Here is a 19,500-nt window from a genome sequence, read left to right as displayed (position 1 = left end):
TGCCCAGAAAACCATCACACTCTTCAACTCTAAGAGTAAGATTTAAAAAAATATTTTATGTATTATTTTTACCTTACATGTATGAAGGCATTGCCTGCATGTGTCTAAGTGCACCCGTGTCATGTAATGCCTGCAGAGGTCAGAAGAGGGCATTGGATCACTTGGAACTAATGTTCTTGTCAGTTGTTAGCCACCATGTGGGTACTGGGAATCAAACACAGGGCCCCTGCAAGAGCAACCAGAGCTCTGAACCGCTGAGCCATATCTCCAGCCCCTAAGAGTAAGTTTTGATCTCCACTTTCCAGTTTCCTTTGCCCATTTATTTATTCTTTTGGGCTTTTTGTGAAGAAATCCAAGGATTTATTTAACCCAGCAGTCAAATTGGTCACTTAAAATAATAGTACATCTTGTCCAAGTTTCAAAATAAACCCTGGTATAAGGAAGCAAGCAGGGGAAGTGTGTAGAAAAGGCTGACAGCATTTACAGTGCCCATAGCAGAGCTGGAGTCCCCTGTTCTTTGATCCCTCCTTGTCCTGACATGGGCCAGAGTCCCAGCCTTCTGTTTGTCTTGATTAAAGTCAGCCTCCACCTTCTCCAGAGCCCCTCTGCCCCTCTGTGGACACAGACTGCATTCACCACCAGCAGCTCTGCCCAGGCCCTATGCACACTTTATGAAAGGCGTTTTCTCTTGGATTGAACAGGCACTGTGTTTGTGTGTGGTGTTCAAGGGAGAAAATGAATCACTGTAATGTTGGGTAAGGATTTAGGGTGTTGTGTTTGTCCCATGCAAGTACATAAACACATCAGAACTCACTGGAAACATAAGAGGCGGGCACAGAGTGCTTCGGTGGCCCTCAACATCGGAGCACATTTTCCATATGTCGACCTCTCTGGGTTCTGCCCTCTCACAGCCGTTCTCCAAGTCCGGAGGAAAGTTTGAGGTTTTTTGCATTTCTGTTTGTGGTCCGGGAAAAGGCTTATGATCTGAGGGCTCCATCCAGCGAAATAACACCGCCTTTATACACATTGCTTCGCACGGAGGCCGGAGTTGGAAGCAGCCGTTGTGAAACGTTAAGGATTTTCTGGCAGTGGGGAAGGGATTTTTTTTTCCCCTTCCTCCCTCCCTGCCGAGGAAAAACAGTTCTAAGGAGAGTCACTTTGTAGTTGTAACTCTCATTCACAGACTCCCAGCCCTAGAAGCTCTGCATCCCCTAGGAGTCGACTGCTGTGTGGTCTGCAGGTACTTTCTCCTGGGTCCTCACCCACCTGGCTCATGAGTTTGCAGAAGCGCATCTTCGCTAGGAGAGAGGCAGGTAAGTGCAGCTTCAACATCTGTCTCTAGGGCCTGGTTCCGGGCTGATCCTTTGGGACATCTTCCCAGAGGGGTGGGAGAATGCTTTTCCTTACACGGTGCAGAGTGTGTGTGACAGTGTGTGCACACGTGTGAGTGTTTGCGTGACACGTGTGGCAAGGGTCTGTCTGTCCTTGGAGGGGCTGGATAAGCTCTCACCATGTCCTTGGCAGAGGGGTGCAGTGAACATCAAGGGATTCCCCCCACGAAGGTGATGAGGTTGCCTGGCTTCTTCTGCGGCTGTTGCTGACAAGAGGGAGCAGGAGCATCCATGTTCAGTGCTGTAGCTGTCAGGGTCCTCACATCAGAAGGAGTTGTGTAGCTTGACAGGACAGTGGAGCAGATGCGGATCCCCCAAGTCTTGGCTCTGAGGGGCTGCACTGGCCTGACTAGAGGCCCTGGCTTCCCGCAGGTACAGCCCATGAGATGAGGTCATTTCTTATGACAGCCTCCTGCCGTGTGCTCCGGAAACAGACAGAAACAGGCACGGGGCAGAGGAGGTTAACCCTTCTGCCCAACTGTGAAAATCGGAGCTGGTGAAACTTCTGTTCTGCTTTAACTCTGGCAAAGGGAAGAAACACATGGTTTTCTTTAAAAAGGAGAAGGAGGCAAGTCAAAGGCATAGTCTGAGTTTTCAGCTCCAGGAAGATATGGCTAAAGCCCTTGGGATCTTTTGGCTAGGTTCCACAAAACCCTCCTCTAAACTCAGAGGATAGGCAGAAGGAGGGCAAGCAGGTACCAAATCTGGGGTCTGGAGTCAGGGTCTAAAAGTGGCAGGTTACCTAATTTTGGAAAAGGCATGTAACGTGGCTAAGGCTCAGCTTCCTTCTTGCAAAAGAGTTATCATAAATTCCTTCCTCATAAGGTGGGAGAAGCAATAAATGGGATCAAGTCTGAGAATGTCCTGAACGGTGTCAGCTCGCAGGAGTGGCTTCTTTAGATGGTCCAACAGCTGTCATAGACACTGTCTCTCAGGTGAAAAGCAGTCATGGCTTTCTCTGCAGCAGGGAGCAGGGACCCTTCTTTGGAGGGAGACTGCAGGGATGCATTGTTTGCCTTGGGGTATTCTGCCCCTGCAGGACCAGATCTGGTTCTTAGCAGGTACTCAGTGTTTGGTGGCGCCATCTTCTCAGCTCTTCTTTACTTTCTGTCTCTGGCTGTATCTCCTTCTGTGAGGTTTCCCTGGCAACAGACTGAGGCAGAGATGCAAGAGTGGGAAGTTCCCTGCAGAGTGCTCTGGGCACAGCACCTGTGAGGGGAAGAAAGACAGAGCAAGGTAGACAGAGAGATAGGGATGGAATTTCAGGCTTGTCTTTGGCTGGTCTAGCTGCTCCTAGGGAGCCTGGTGCCCTTACAATGAAAAGCTATTGCATGTAGGCTGCCTCTGGGGCTGGAGCATCATCTTGGATAAGATAGCCCTGGGACTCTGGGCAGTGCTGGGAAGATTCAGCTATGATCTGTCATGAGTTGCCTTTGCATTGGCTCTGGAAATGAATGCCTCAGTTGTGGGGTGAGGGACTTCTCTGGGTGGCAGCCACTCAAGAAATGTGAGAGTGCCAGACTGTTTCTGACTTCAACTTTCTAGAAAATTGAGTATTAAGTACATGGCTGACTCTATCCAGGTGAATTCTTATAAAGCAGTGTGGTCTTAGCTAAGTCCTTTTCTATCACAGGACTCAGTCTCCCTGTCTACAAAGTGAAGAGGAAGGAGAGAGACTGGAGATGACCTCTGGGAACCTTTCCAGCTGTGCTGTTTTTACACGTATAGGTGCTGAGTACATGACCATGCTGGTTGGTTGTATCAGGCTAGCGCACATAACTGCAGATGTCTTACTTCCTTTTGCTAGAAAACAGAAACCCAGACACCTGAGGATCCCTATAAGTGGACCAGCTGTCAGCGGGGAGGGGTGGGCTTCCAAGGCAAACACAGGCTCCAGGCAGGACAGGCTGGGGATGGAAACTTCTGCTGCTTGCTTTCCCCCACCCCAGGGAAGATTTACAGCCACATCAGATACTATATGTGTCTTTAATAGCTGAGAGCTTTATAACGATTCCTGGATAAGCATGGATGTAGTGGGGTCTGTTGTATTTCTCCCTTTCTGACCTTAGTTTTCTCTTTGTTTTTCTTTTTTTTTTTTGACATAGTTTGTAATGTTTATTTTATTGCATTTTAGTTTACATTATTTAAAAATATTTATCCATTTGGAAAAGTTGTGTTAATAAAGTCAGAAAATAATAGATTTTTTTGAATTAATTAGCATATTAAACAGTAAAATATAAATTTAGAACAACATTATTAAAGAGAAGCAGGGGCAAATAGAACATGAGTTATCAGGCAAAAGTTTCCATTGCAGTGTTCATAAATGAAATGCATTTGACTTAAATTTCCTTACATAGCAGATTTTAATTTTTTTATTAACTTCTTAAAGTTAGCATAGAAAGCAATGGGACTCATTATGGAATTTTCATACATATGCGCCATTATACTTTGTTCTAATTTATCCCTTTCTGTTTATTTTTCAATATACAAAGAGTGAAATCACTTTCCTAAACACTTGGAATTCACTTACAACAAATTGTCTAGAGTGCTCTATGCTCCAGGCACTGAGTTGGGCACTAGGGATCTAATTGTATGGACTAAATAAGCAATGCATGGCATAAAAATGCAAAGGCAGAGGGCTGCAAGAGGCGCTAGTTGGGAACTCACCAAGTCTAGGATGGGCTTCTGGGAGGAGGTTCTGTTTGAGTTATTTTCTGTAGGGCATGTGGATTGGATGTTAAGTCAAGGGCAGGGTCTGCTGTGGTACTACATGTCAACAGGCAAGCTGCTCAAGATGAGTCCAGAGATCAAGAGTTAGAGGCCAATCCATGCTAAACTCTCTTAGGTGAGTGTGGTTGTGCACACCTGTAATCCTAGTACTTGAGAGACTGAGGCAGGAGAATTGCTATGAGGCCGGCCTAGGCTACAAAGTGAGTTCGAAGCCAGCCTGAGTTACACAGGAAGACCCTCTCTGAATAAACAAAAAATCCAAACCAAACATGTCAGGGACAGGGATGGAAAAGCCAGTCAAAGGAGGCAAAGGAGGCTGGACCTTGGTGATCAGGGACTAGAAAAGAAAGCAGGCCCAGACCTCTCTGCTGAACCAGCCCCTGTGCAGGAAGTCTTTGCTACTGAGGCAGCATTCTTCCAATTATCAGCCAGCAGTCTCTGTCCCTGGCTCCCAAGTATGCATCTTGTTACAGGCTTCCCTGTGCCTCCCGGAGTGCCTGTTTGTAAGTTCAGCGTTCCGTTCTTCTACTTCCTGAGTGTGTTCAACACCAGTAATGAGTTAGGGCCACCCTGAGCGGGGTTATCACATCTTCCCCACCCTGCAAGAGCAGCATACTATTTGTTTGGTGAAGGAACCAACCCTAGGCACTGGGAGTTCACCAGATGGCCATGGGGCAAGACTGAGATTTGAATCCTGGCCAGTGTGTCTGTCGGAAAGCCTGTGTTCTTAGTATGGCACACTGCTGCTGGGAAATAACAGTGATACAAGCATATATACACACATACCCACACCCACACACATACATACACATGAACATGCACACATACCCCACCACCATTTACATAACCTCCCACATGCCCACAACATACAGAGAACATACACACAACACATATGCACCACAAATACACACATGCACATAGATACATACATATACAGATACACATATGCACATATACACACATACTCGCAAATATACACATATACCCACATACACAGATATACCCATATCCACATATTCATACATATACACACAGATAACCCATATGTACACATGCACACAGATCCACACATATGCATACACACAGATGCACACATGCATGTGTGTGCATGCATGCACACATACACACACACACACATACACACAAATACACAGACCGATTTGTATGCAGGTGCTTCTACCTGTCATTGGGTCTGGATAATTTCTCTGTTCCTATAAAGTTACCAGAATCTTCCACCTTGATGAATGAAGGCAGCCTGTGTCAGCACTAATTTAACCATTTCCTATATTGATTCTTCAGCTTGCCTTCAATTTTGTGTGTTCCAAACAAAATCATAAAGGTTTCCAAACTCAGAGAAAAGTGGAAAGCACTGTGCTAGCCAGGTCTGTACTGACTAGCTAGATCCCAGTCTACTAGTTCACTATCTTCCTTTATGTCTACCATTCTTAGTTCCCTCTTTCCATGGATCTTTTTGATGCGTTTCCCTGTATCAGGAATCACCACACCCTAGTGTACAGAACTAGCTCGATTTTTTTTTGCTAATTTACTTATCTTAGATTTATAATCTGTGTACAACATTCAAGAAACTTGGCAAAGTACATCCAGCAGTATAGGCACATTCCTAGCAAGATAAGGAATGCTGAGTGCCTGTCTAGCATGCACAAGGCCCTAGGTTCGATCCCAGCATGACTTAAACCAGGCCTGGTGGCACAATACTGTGATTCCAGCACTTGGGAGGTAGAGGATCAGAAGTTCAGTGTCATCTTGGCTATACAATAAGTTTGAGACCCCCTACCCCTACAAATCATACCAGAAAGCTACGTATGCCTTTTCTAATTGCTTTGAGGCCATATAACATGTCACTAAATTTAAAGCCTATTTAAATAAAGTGCAGTGTCTGCTATGGAGACAAAACTCTTGCCTCTGAGGGGTGGACAGCCTGCACAGTGGGCTCAAGTAGAGACTCAACTTCTGAGTCATAGGGGCAGTACCAGGCAGGAAGTAATTCACAATCAAAGATGCTACAAGGAAGTGAGTTACAGAGAGTGACCCAGGCTGTCACTAGGAGTAGATAAGGGCTGCATCTCTTGGTCCTGATAATGGGTTGAGATCAGGGAGGGGGAGATGGAGCAGGTGTCTCATTGTGGAAATGGACCCAAAGATGGTGAGAGCTCTGTGGGGGCTCCATGTTATCCATGAGTTGCCAGGCCCTCCTGGAGGCCCTGGTGGGTCCTGGGTAGCTGGTGGGTACTCAGTTGTCCCTGCCTGAAGCTACCCTAGCCTTCCTGATGCAGCCCAGCCTGACATAGGCCCTGGAGGTAACAAGTTGCTTTCATTTTAAGTGCACACAGAGCATTTGGTAGTAGACTTCAGGTGGCATCAAGTGGATGGGCTTTCAACTGAGTGGTATTGCCACACCAAAATGGACAGGTTCTAAATACAGGGTGTCATGGCTTCTGTGCCCTGCAGTTCCCTTTTCCTCATGGAGGGTGAATAGAGCACTGTGGTAGGGTGGGAGTTTATGGGAGCAAATCTGGTATTTGAGCTGCTAGTGTGTCAGGCAGAGAACTTGTTTAGGTCTTATGTTAACCCATTGGCAAATGAGAAGTCTGGTGCACATAGGAGAGAATGGCTTGTGGTGGGTCACATAGCCAGGGAGCAGCAAGGCTGATTGCACAGGACTCTGGGGCCAGTGTTCTGTTCTCTGCCTATTCTAGCCCCCCCATCCCTGTGCTAGGGTATGTGCAAGTGCACCCAGCCTGCTACAAGCACATCTATTTGTCTTTCTTGTATGTGTGCCTACGCATTGGACTCCTGTGTCCCTCTCTGCTCCTTTCCTTTGTCCTTCCTTCCTCTCTGTCTTTCTCTGCTTCTTTCTCTCTAGTCCCTTCCCCTAATAGCTACATACTATGCACTTTGTGCCAGGTCTGTGTTAGGTGCCAAGGCTACAGAGGAAAACATGAGCCACAGTCCCTGGCATGGGGGAGTCACAGTTAGTGGGTAAAGCAGATGCACAGATGAGAGAGACAGACATAGGGTACTTTGGGAACACAAGTACCTTGGTGGACCAAGTCCCTTGGTCCGGAGGCAGAGTATACTGACATGGGGAGGTGGAGGAAGCAAGGAACATCTGTAAGAGACAAGCCTGTGACCTCAGGGAGGGATTTAACATGTTTACGCATTGAGTCAGTCATATCATGACAATAATAAATTAGGAAAAGAAAGAAGGGATTTCTTCATCTTAAAAATGTTGCTTTTTGATATGAGGCAGGAGGCTACATTCCTCAGATAACTGTGTGGGCAGAAGGAGTGGGGCTAGTTACTGCCTGGCACGGCTGGGCACAGTTCCTTCAGACTCAGTCCTGCCAGTCTGCAATCATATCCCAAGGCCCAACTGCACCCACTGGAGCATCTCTGACAACACTTGAAGAGCCAGAAAAGATGAGGGGCTCTGCTACCTCCCCCTGCCTTGGAGCAGCAGGATCCAGGAGGGTTCAGTTTCTGCCAAGAGCTGTGCTGGGTGGAGTCACTCCCTACCTCACCCTGTAGTCGGCCATCAAGACCTGACTTTCCATGTTGCCAGGTGGAGAGGATGGCAGGGTGCTGGAGTTTCACAAACCACCTCAATCTTGGCCTTAAATGCCCAGGCTAAGACCACTTCCCCCAGCTTTGTGTTAACACTTTCCAAACCTGTCCATGGCATGAGGATAGTGGGGCAGGCAGAAATCTCCAGGGTCTCAGCCTGGCAATGTGCATCACTTTAGTTATAAGGACAGGACTGTCTGAGTAACACTGGGTTTGCATCTGTCCTCTGTGCCCTGGAAAAGCCATTTCACCCTGCCAGGTCCCCCTAAGGAAAAGGAATTGAAGGTGGGAATTGTGATACCTTTCAATGGCTAACTGTGCCATAGATACTGGGCTTACACGCTGGGCACCACAACTGAGCCATAGCAAGTTGTGCACAGTGGAGGCTGTTACTGCCATTGACGCAGAGGTTCTGTACCTCCAGGTGCATTCCTTTGCCCTGTCTCTGTGAATTAAACCAAGGGCTAAGGCTCTCATCACTAAACTCCATTCCCTCGTGGAGAGTATTCTCCCTGTTTCCCCAACCTGAAGCCTTGAGGAGCTAAGAGTGAAGTATGTGTAAGTTTTGAAAAGGTCATTAACCTGAGTCCAATCACATGCCTTCGATGAAGGACATGTCTGTAAGAGCTCTTTGTAAACTGTAAAGTACAAACAAATGTAGAAAGTCATTATGAGGCATCAGTCATTTATTTATTCACTCAGTTATGTGTTGATTCATTCAGTAAATGTTTATCGAGCCCTGATGTGGTCCTGGCATGTTTGGGGACCCTGCAGTGCTCAAGGCAGATATGTCTAGAGGGATCATATTCTAGAATGAGGCAGATGGATGTTTCACAAAGACTCACATAGGTTAATAAGTTACCCGCCAATGGTGGCAGGTTCCCTGGAGGAAATAAACAAGGGAAAGATAGTAGGAAGCTTAAGGGACTGGTTGAGATTGAGTGGATGGGGGAGGCCGCATTTAAAATGTCAAAGCAGGAAGAAGCCAGCCTCAGGAAGAGTTGGAAGAAGAAACTCCTTGGAAGAGGCAGCAGCTAGGGCTACATGGGCTTGTCTGGTTCGAGAACAGTTTGAGGCTAAGGTGACTATGGAATCCAGTTAAGAAACAGGAAAAGACAAGAAACAGGAAAGGAGCACACTCTTCTGGCCATCATACATTCCCAGCAGGCTTAGCAGGTACCCCTCTCTCTTCTCATCCTCTCAGTAGTGCTCTGCTGTAAGACTCTCTCATTTCACTTCTCAGAGGCAAGACCAGAGCAGGAGAGCTGAGCTCACAGGCTCAGCCTCCCAAGTTCTAATCAAGGTGGATCTTTCCTGGCTGCCTCTTCTTTGCATGCTTTGGACAGCCATGTGTTGGCTGTGGGGTGTTGGGCAGGGTGGGAGGCTTCTCTTCTGCAGGAGTCCCAGGAGTGATGGAGTTTCTACCTTGGGGTACAAACCATTGTAAATGAGCTGGAGTCAGGCAGGGTCTCAACCAAACTTAGGAATGAATTCAACTTGTGAGAGTAAGATAGAATGGATCACCTGGAAATAGAGGGGCAGACAGAACTAGACTCAGGCCCAGGTGATGGAGCAATCATAGACGTGGTAAGGGTGAGGCTGCCTGGCCTCCTCAGACCTTGGGTCCAGCCCCAAAACTTTCTGCCAGAGGGAAACAGCCACAGTGGATGATGCCCATTGGAGCTACAGTTACATTGTTCTGGGAACAAACTTTAAGAGAGGCTGTGGATGCACAGAGCAGGCATCACTGACTGATGCCCCCATCTCTAGAACTTCAGAAATTTCTGCACCATCCTCCAGATTCAACCCCACAATGGGGGACTGTGCCCATGCCTGTAGACAAAGGCAGCTTTATATTCAGAATGCCCTCCCAGGGCCTCTCTTGTGACCACCCTGGCTCCTAGCAGGGACTGGACCTCCACAACCTTGTGTGGAATGTTGAGGGCATCCTACAGATTTCACCCATATGCTTGTAGACCAGGAGCCAAAAATATTTGGTGAGGAGTTAAACATGTGGTTCTTTATCAGAGAGGCCACATAAAGCCCAAACTGGCACCCACAGAGGCTGTACTTAGGAGAGGTATGGGGGATGCTCCCTGGAGGCAGATGGGTTAGGTGGCACTCTGAGAACAGGTACTCTAAGGGCATATGAGGGGGAAAGGCATGCCAGTTACATGACAATAATCACTGCGGTGCACACAAGGGCCATGTCCCTTGAGACTGTGGTTTTCAATGTGTCTCATGAAAGTAAAGTCATGGGTCTTAAACTAAAATGTGCTTAGAATCAGCTGGAGCACCTGAGGGCCCTACAATGCATACCCTGCCTTTAGACGGGAAGGGCTGGGACCTGAGAATTCCTCCAGCCAGTTCGTCTGTTAGGGAAATCTGGCACAGAGATGCTTTCTGAGAGATGGAGCCTGGACTGCGGAGTCAGAGGCACCTTTCTTAGAGCCCTGACTTGGCAACTTGCCAGCTGTGCAACCTTGGGGAAGTTGCTTGACTTTGCTTGACAGTGCTTAGCTCTGACTCAAGGTCACCAAACATCCCACAGAGTGAGTAGGTGCTCAGTGAACTTTTGGGCGGTGACTTTGTCTACCTGTAATATGGTCATGATAGATAGTTCTTAGGCTGCTGGTAGGATTGTGCATGATGACACTTTTTTCTTATCTATTAGTTTTTTTCAAGGGTGGAGAATCTAACTCAGGGGCTCACACATACTACCACTGAGCTATATCCCTAGTCCTTCTTTATTTTGTGTTGATACAAGGTCTTGCTTCATTGCCCAGGCTGGCCTTGAACTTGTGATCTTCCTGCCTCAGCCTCCTGAGTAGTTGGTACCACAGAAGAATAGCTACCAGGATTGGTATGCAATGATGTTTGCAGGAAGTTCCTGACAGGTGCCAGGCACTTGTCTATACCCCTCTTACCTTTCCCCATGTTTTGCTGCCTGTGGACATCAGGGGCACTCAAGGGCAGAGCAGAAGCCTCACTGTATTCTGTGCTCTGGAAAGGGCCTGCCTCCTGGGTACTCCCTGCCAGCCCAGATGGTAGACTTTGTGCCGAGGCTCAGCCTCCCAGCCTGGCCGCCCCCTGTTTGGACCAAGCCTTTTCATATGGAGAAGTCAGATGGCCCCGGCAGGAAGTCTTCGCACAAATCTGTGCCAGGTTGGATACACTTACCCAGAGTCACCTGTCCAGAGCAGGTGGTGATGCCAGCATCTGACAGAGTATCCCATCTCTCTGAGCTGGGTTGACTCAGGGTCTGGCCTTTGCATGAGAAAGGAGTGTTCCCCACTCATGCTTACCCAAGCTTGGAATCTTAGAAACCTAGGATACATGGTGCTCTGGTCCCTGAAGTTGGAGAGAGAAGCAAGGGAGATGACGTCCTGAGGGGCTGTACAAGAAGGTCGGTGGGCACCAGGTGAGTTAATTCCCCTTACTCAGCATACAGAGACAGTGGCTGTTTCTTGTAGGAGGAAGTTGGCTCTCCCAGTCTGAATGGGGAGGGTTTTGGTTGCTAGGAGTTAATAGTCTATTTGGAGGCTGTTAGGGAAGGACCAGTGGGGAAAGATACTTGGGCAGGAGTCCAGGGGTTACCATGTTGCATGATGCAGCTTACATAGTCAGGGTAGTTGGATGGATGCCCTTGTTGTGACTCTGCAGGTGTCCTGGAATTTATGGCATCCAGCCTGTTCTTGTTCTTGCTGTTGAGGATGTGGCAGCAACTGGAGAGAGGAAGGGAGGCAGAAAAACCCTTGTGTGGCCAAGCAGGCACTGTGGGTGGGTATCTTAGTTTTGATGGTGAGAAGAGAGTTCATTCTGCTCTTTCACTGTCAGCCTGTCAGCCCTTTCACTCCCTTTAGCCTGATTGCTGCTCTGGTTACTTCCCAGAGTTGGGGGTCTGATCCTTTGACTCATTGTGTGCTTGCTTTCTGTTGTTGGGAACATGTGAGTGAACAGAAGCAGACACCCTGAAGTCACAAGGGAGCATCTCTCCTTATGATCTTGTTGGGGAAAGTCATCCTTTTCAGCAGCTCCTTTGCCCTGCAGCTGCCAGGGCAGCCCTGCCCATTGCCGGAAGTCCCTGCTCATCATTTATTCTATAATGAAGCTTCCTACCCCAAGCATGACGCTGATATCTTTTCACGCATTATCCCTGAGCTCACATGGTATGGGTATGGATGGCCCCACTTGAGCAGCAGGATTTACTTAGCTAAAAAGGGCTACGTCCCAGGCTCTACCCTCAGCCTCTGACTCTAGGTTTACACTCTTCATTGCCCTGAGACCTACCTCATCAAAACAAAATGGCCAGAGAGCCACAGCGTCAAAAACAAAACAAAATGCAAGCTGATGAGATGGTTCAGTGGGTAAAGATACTTAACCGCACAAGCCCGGAGGACCAAGTTCAATCCTTAATATACATGTAAAAGTGGAAAGCGAGAATTGACTCCATAGTGTTTTCCTCTAACGTCTACATGTGCATGTATACACCACACACACACACACACACACACACACACACACACACATGTAAATACAAGATAGAAAAATCTATTGAATCACAGTTCTCCAGAGTTTCCGAATTTTTTTCTACCCACAAGCTATTTTAGAATTAGAGTCCTCTGAGTATTCATATATAAAGAGTTGAGGCATAATTGTTTTAGGAGAAAGTAGGCAAAAAGCTGGTGACCTGCCCAGTTGTCAACTCTCTACCCCTCTATTCTGGATCCCAGAACAAGATGCCCAAGAGCTTAGGGATATGGGGACACTTTGACTTGAACCTGCTTGAGCATAGAGGGGTTTTATTCCTCAAGGGGTTCCTTCAACTGTAATGGGCCATGGGGTCCCTGTCCTGTCTTCAACACCCTCAGGTTCCACTGTCTCCAAGGGATCAGTTCTGATCTAAATGCAGAAAGATCTTGCTATTTCTGCCCCCATATTCAGCTTTCAAGGCTCCATGCATAGGTAGGTCCTTGGTGAGATACTCCAGTCACTTCAGCCCTGGCACTTAATACAAACCTTTGTTGTAAAAGTCTCCCATACACGGGAGGAAAAATCTGAAGAGGTAAAATTAAACGGCCTAAGCGCCTAGTGCTTTGATTCAGAAGGCAGCTTCAAGTCAGGAATGAACTCCCAGTTCTTTCAGATCTCTGTTGAAATCCGCATCCATCCGTGTCAGTCTTGTAACTAGACAAGGTTGCCTGGTGTCTGCCAGAAACATGAAGAGGTCCCTGCCCGAAAGAGCACAGAGCAGATGGGGTTGCTGAGCGCAGCTTGTGCGTGAGCACGCCGCCTGGGGAGAGGAAGGCAAAGCCTCAGGAGCTTCTGTGCCTGCCTCAGAGTCGCTGTAGGAGAGAATTGCACCGGACAGAAGCAGCTCCTAGCCTGGCAGTACCCCTGCACTGTGACCCAGATGCTGGGGCCTATGCAGAGGGGGGATCTTCATGGGTCTTGCACCGTGGGGCAAGAAGCGCTTCTGTAATGTACAGGCGCGGCAACTAGAGTGTGGCTGCCCTGCTCTGCCAACTGGAGGTGGTCACCACCAATATGAGCTTCAGCAGATCCACCAGCACTCTCGACTGCCGGGATGCCAGGGACTGGCACCCCCTCCCTGCTGCTCACGGCATCTCTTACCTGGCCAGTCTAACCGTGAGTAACTTGTGAGCCCTTTCCTCAATTTTGCACTGGCATATAGGAAGGAAAAAGCCCAACAGGGAATTTCCCAGCTCCCAGATAGTAACAAAAGAAGGTTTACTGAAATCAGGACCCCTCCAAATCAGCTGGTGCTATGAGACCCAAGAACACATGGAGAGACTCTGGGAAGCTAGCAAAATCAGGTTCCCAAGTGCACATCCCACAGAAAACTGCCAGAAACATCAGAGCAAGCTTCAAGCTTGTGGTTTACAACACAACCTTCCAGTAGACTGGAAATCAGTGCAGTTGGTTGAGACTTCTCTTTTTAAATGTAAAAAGAACAAGGCAGGCAAATATACAAGGTCACTCATGAAATCATATTTCTGCGTGTGTATATGTGTAGTGTGTGTGTGGATGTGTGTATGCATGTGTGGATGCCTGTGCATCTATGTGGAGGTCAAAAGTTGATGATGACCGACTTTCTCAATTGGTCTTTATTTACTGAGGGAGGGTCTCTCATCTAACTTGGAACTGGCTGACTTAGCTAGTCTAGCTGGCTTGCTCTGGGGATCCCCTGTCTCAGCTGAGTCTGTAGAAGGGCTGCCTTGCCTGGCCAGCATGTATGATTGTGCTGGGTTTGAAACTCTGGTCCTTAGTTTGCAGGGCAAGTACTTTACCCACTGAAGCATCTCCCCAGTGCTAATCATATTTTATAGGAACTTTTCCATGTTTTCACGAAAATCATGTCTTAGTTATATTTTCCATGGTATAAAATATAAATTTGTACTGTGAATCAGGATCACAAAAGCATAAAAGGCAGCATTCTAGAGCCTTGAGGAGGACATGGGCTGATGGGGGTGTGGCCCTGTACCTGAGGTATGCCTGACTTCTCTCTTGGACACGGTGGCCCTTTCCCTGCTGTCCAAGGTAAGGCCTTTCAATTCAGTCACCCATAAGCTCTCCTGTCCTTTTCCATCTTTACCTCCTAAATGGGTGAATAGATCCTTGAGCCACAATAAGAGTCCGAGATGGGTGCGAGCGCAGTCTTACATGCCTGCCCTCTCCTCTTTTCTTCTCTTCTGGTGGTGGCTGTTGCCCAATTCCAGCTAAACCACACAGGCCAGGGAACAGCCACAACAGCTGCTGAAGGAAGCAGGGGATGGCCACATGTACCCAGGTGGTATCTGGACAATATGCTTCCCCAGCATCGAGCTGATTGCCAAAGGCAGATAATGAAGTGCGTGTGTGTGCTTGTGCATGAGTGATAGAGATATGCCACATGATCCATCAGTCAGAGTCACTCTGTGCATATGATGGTTCAAAGAACATGTAACACGTAGTCATCTCACCTGCTGTATTACAAAGCCAACCTTAAACCTTAACAACTACCAACAAAGAAAAAATGTCCAAGACACATCCTGTGGCCACGATGCAATGAAGCTGGAATTTTCTAATAAAAATTTCAAGACACTATAAGTCGTAAACTTGAAAATTAACCACATGAAACTGATGATAAGCATGGCAGCCTTCGAAAGAACTGAGGTTTAACCGGACATCAACGCTGCAATGACTGACCTTGTCTCAGAAATGACAGTAAGAATGCTGGGCTGTGACTCAGCACTGGCCTAGCTAGCATGGACCAGGCCTGACTTTCATACCCAACACCACAACAGAGAAGCAAACTAACCGGTAACTCTCTAACTAACTAGCTAACCAACAACTAACTAGCTAGCAAGAACAACTTTCAAGATTCATAGATTGTGGCTAAAGAAATATTCAGAGGAGACATTCTAACTAACTAAATAGTGACAAGGATGCCCATGATGATGACAATAATCACACAACAAACTGCTGAGACTAACCTATATTTCAATTTTTTTATCATCAAGTTTCTGAGAAGTGGCTACCAAGAGCACATACATTTCACAGGGCCAAGAGTCCAGTCACAACAGGGCTCATAGACTCTGAAGGTCAGACACAGGAAATAATTGGGGGAGATTAGCTCCTCCCACTCTATGGCCAAGCATGTTACCACTTCCTGACACATGTCTACATTTGGAAACAGAAAGAATGGAGCAGAGGGGCATGCTACCAGATCAAGACAGAGGTAATAAGGAAAGGGGAAGTAGCTAAAGTGGGAATGAATCCACTGGGATTCATGTTGCAAAGGAGCAGTCGATGTTTTCATAGCTTCTAAGAGGTGGCCCTTTGAAAAGACTCCAGAGCAGACATCCTGTGGGAAGAGGCCCCACGTGCTGCTGATGCTGAAGGGCCAGTAGCATGCACAGAGCTTCAGAAAAAAACTCAAAATTTTGAGTCTGTGATAGGCACCGCTACCCCGTTAAGCAGAAAATCTGGGCAAAAGAGTAATTTTATGACAAGATAAGGGGTGAAAATTAACAAAAGATTTTATAAATAAAATCAATAAGAAAGACATAGAAAATGTTTCAAAGGACCACAAGAAGGGGGTGCTGATATTGAAAGGTTTTGTGGAAAATTATGATGGGCTAGATGTGTTTTAGAATATTAAACTATTTCATAAAGTAGGAAAAGATACCTACCCTCTGTCACTTGTTATTATCATTATTCTTTGCAGTGTTAGGGATGAAACCTGGGGCCTCACACATGATAAGCAAGTGCTCTACCACTGAGCTACATCCCCAGACCTTCCCAGTTGTTCTTATAATCAAGCATAAACTAAGATACAGAAGATGAGATAACAGTTTCTATTTGTGGAAATAGATACAAAACCCCCAATAAAACATCAGCAGGCCAAATCCAGTCCTGTGACAAAAGAAACACACTGATCAAATGGGACTGAAAAGAGCAAGAGAATTCATGTAGTTCTCCTCTTTGAAAAAAGGTGCAGAAGGGAGTCAACACGTGGAAGGTGTTTAATAAACAACCCGGTTCCCAGATGGGCTTAGCATAATATGGTTCCTTAATATGATAAAATGAGTTTGCCTCAATAATATTAGTTAATGCCTCACTTACTAGAAAACATTAGTGGAATTTCCATTCATATCTGGAAAAAGACATGGAAAACCCATGCTACCCACATCCCTACTCATGTTCTAGAGACTCTAGTCTGTAAAAACATAGAATGGAGTCGGTGGTACAAATATTTTAACATGAAGTGAGTTTATTACCTTTCAGAGATCACATGATTGAAAATTCGAGACAAGTCATTGAATAATTAATAGAACCAGTAAGAGATCCTCAAGGTGGCTGGTTAGGAAACAAATAAAGAAAGGTTATAATGCTTATAGATGAAGAACAACTAAACAGAAAGTACAATTTACGAATGATTCGATTCAGAATGGTAGCAGGGCTGTCCAGGTACAAATGATATGGAGCTAGTTAGAGCCTATGAAAATAAGAACATAAAATGTGATTGAAGGTCTGAAGAGAAAATTTGAATAAACGTAAAAACAAAGCAATTCAAAAGTTCTCCTGGGTGATAAGACTTTCTCCGAAACTTCCTCTAAAAACCTATGGCAATCCTAGAAAAAAATTTCTGACAGATATTTTGGAATTTGAGGAAATTTCTTTCAGAGCCACCAGATGATAAAAATTAGACCTTATTTTATATTTTGTTTCCTAAAACAAAAACCTCGATTTTTCTGATCATAATTGTGAGGCATGAGTGCTATAAAAAGAAATAAAGCACAGAAAATTATTCTGCAGAAAGGAAAGGCTTCTTATAAATACATTTCCCAGAAAATTGCTTTATCTCCCAAAAGTGGTTAAAAGTTTGGTGCTTCTTCATAAAAATATTTTTAAAAAATAGAGACAAAGTTTATAAAACTAATTTATGACTTCTGTGCAATGTGCCAAGCAAGCAAGTTTAGTATGTCTCTGAATTATTTTCTTTAGAATTCCCAGTGTTTAGCACAGTCATCTCCATTTTATGGGTGACTGAGCAGTAAAAGGATGCCGTGCCTTGCTCAAGTTAGTAGAAGTAAGTGTCAGATCCACCATTGAGATAAAGTTGGCTCCAGTGACAAGACTTCGGTGTTATTTTTGTATCTCTGCTTGTCATTTTGTAAACGAGTGTGCTGTGTTGAGACATGGTGTGGAGACACTGTGTGGAGATGCTGTGTGGCTTTGTATAGTCAGTCACTCATGTCATTCTGCAGCGACATTTCTGCATGGACCCTAGACCTGGGGATGTCAAAAGGACTGCACCTTAACCAACCCCTCCAGAGAAATAATGGAGGACATGCTTTCTGGAATTTTTCTGGATGAGTTCGTTCTCTGCCCGTGCCAGCTTCATAAGGCATGCTGGAAGGGAATCCCTGCCCTGCCTGGCCCTGTGCTGAGGATCTGGGTGGTGCTGAGGCATCCCATGAAGCCCCAGCCCTGTTTCTGCCTCGGTGACTCAGGACCATTTTCTAGGATGCTGAAAGTTCAGTGCCTGTGTAAGGTACCCTCGCTGGGGTCTTAAGGAATTTCCTTAGTCCGGAGTGTCTCTGGATGGTTCTGCCCAGAAATCAGCCCACAGTGGCTTCTTGTCACTCTCCTGTCAGTCTGTCACTAGAATCTTCCAGTCTGTGGCCCTAGGTGGGATGATTTCCCTGCTCCAGCCATAGGTCCGTCACATGTAATGTCTTTACCTGACAGATACTGGTCAGGTCCCAGATAGTGTCTCCCTCCTTCAAGAAGTAGCAGAATAGAGAAAGAAAAATGACAGTATAATACTCCAACTCTTGACAAGTGGGGAAACTGAGGCCCAGAAGTGCTGCATGTCTTTCTTGATCCTATGCACAATATAGAGAGATATACAGGGCAAGGCTCAGCTGCGGCTCTTGTGCATTCTAGTAAACATCTTTGGGGAAAGGATGGACATTCACATTTTTCCTTCATTTTTTATCACTGAGTCACTTTTCAGTTCAAAGCCAAAAATAAATAAATAATAAAAAAATAATATCCCCTGGGCTGGAGTGACCAGACTTTCAAAACTTCCTTTGATATAGGACACTGTGGGAGGACACAGAAATGTAAACCACATTTATAGATGAGTTCCCCTTTCCGCACATGGTGATTTAAAACCCTCTCCAATTCTCCAGTGAGAGAACTATGTTTCACCCAGATAAAAATGTGTGGCTATTTTTCGAGCGTTGGCTTTGCCCAGCACACTACATGCAAATAAGGAAGGAAAGGAAAGAAGGAAGGAAGGAGGGGAGGGAGGGGAGGTCAGGGGAGAGGAGAAAACGGAGGAAAGTGCCCAGCACGGGGCAGAGCAGAGGTCCAGGCCTCTGACTTTCTCCTCTGGGGCAGGAAGGCAGCAAGTCTCCTGAGGGTTGCCATCCTGGAGCTCTTCTGCGTGGAGAGGCCCTCAGAGCTGTCTTGGATATTACTCACCAGGCATGCAGAGAACCTGGCAAGACATTGGCAAGGGTTCCCAGGGCTGGGGCCAAGTAAGAGAAAGGCCATTAGTTGGACCGTAAGAGTGGCACATTCGGCCCCCAGGACTGCTGACAGTTAGAATGAAGGAGCAATAGCTGAGTACAATCACCCAGGCTGAACTGAGCCATGTGACCACCACACTGTGTTTTCAATTATTCCCGCTCCCCTCTCTGTCTCTCTTGGTGCCAGGCCTGGAGGAAGGCCCTCTCCACACAAGCCCAGTTCTGGCCTCTTCACTTCGGCCCTCCCAACTGTTTCTTCCCTTTGACATTTTCTGGGATGGCAAGGCTCATTTTGAACAGTCTCTGCTTTTAAGTTCAGGGAGACTGCCTTGCCCCTCTGCCTCATTCCTCCCATCCCATTGTCCAACTGTCCCCAGGAGAGGCCAGCTGTGGACACAGCCACTCCCTGTGGAAAAGACTGCTTTTGACAGCTGACAATACTTGCTGGACACTCTGAAAATATCCCCCTTGGATGTGCAGTTTCCACCAAGGAACCCGACCCTCTGCCAGCCTAAGTTCTGCACGTGGCCAGCCGCGTCAGCCAAGGGAAGCCATAGCTTTGCACCTCGGCCTCAAAGGTCCCCAAAGGTTCTTTGCTCTGGAAAATGCCCAGTGAGTGACTGGCCACAGCTGTGATACTTGTGGGTTGGGAAAAGACGTGGGGAGGAGGGGAATGGGGTTCACATTTCCAAAGTCTCTGGAGTTTGGTGATGCCTGGAAGAACCAGCTGCTATGAGGGGGATGGGCAG

At 46.7% G+C, this 19,500-nt stretch overlaps 1 protein-coding gene across 5 annotated transcripts in view; it reads left to right on the top strand.

Annotated features, from left to right (window-relative positions):
• The first annotated feature begins 661 nt into the window (after positions 1 to 661).
• Positions 662 to 19,500, top strand: part of Il16 (interleukin 16) — a 114,102-nt gene continuing 95,263 nt past the window's right edge. Inside the window, exon 1 of one of the 5 annotated variants that reach the window (XM_029556266.1) lies at positions 662 to 1,313. In XM_029556266.1, coding sequence (XP_029412126.1) covers positions 1,274 to 1,313 — 40 coding nt within the window. In that variant the 5' untranslated portion in view covers positions 662 to 1,273. Of the gene's footprint in view, positions 1,314 to 10,976; positions 11,128 to 13,022; positions 13,356 to 15,377; positions 15,448 to 19,500 lie in introns of those variants that run through there. The other 4 variants (XM_008853390.1, XM_008853388.2, XM_029556267.1 and 1 more) reach the window with 4 other exon arrangements.

This window comes from Nannospalax galili, unplaced genomic scaffold (genome assembly GCF_000622305.1).
Source record: "Nannospalax galili isolate Female #2095 unplaced genomic scaffold, S.galili_v1.0 scaffold627, whole genome shotgun sequence".
Lineage (NCBI taxonomy): Eukaryota > Metazoa > Chordata > Mammalia > Rodentia > Spalacidae > Nannospalax > Nannospalax galili.
Note: the sequence above shows the minus strand (reverse complement) of the source record. Positions and strands in the feature narration are given on the sequence as shown.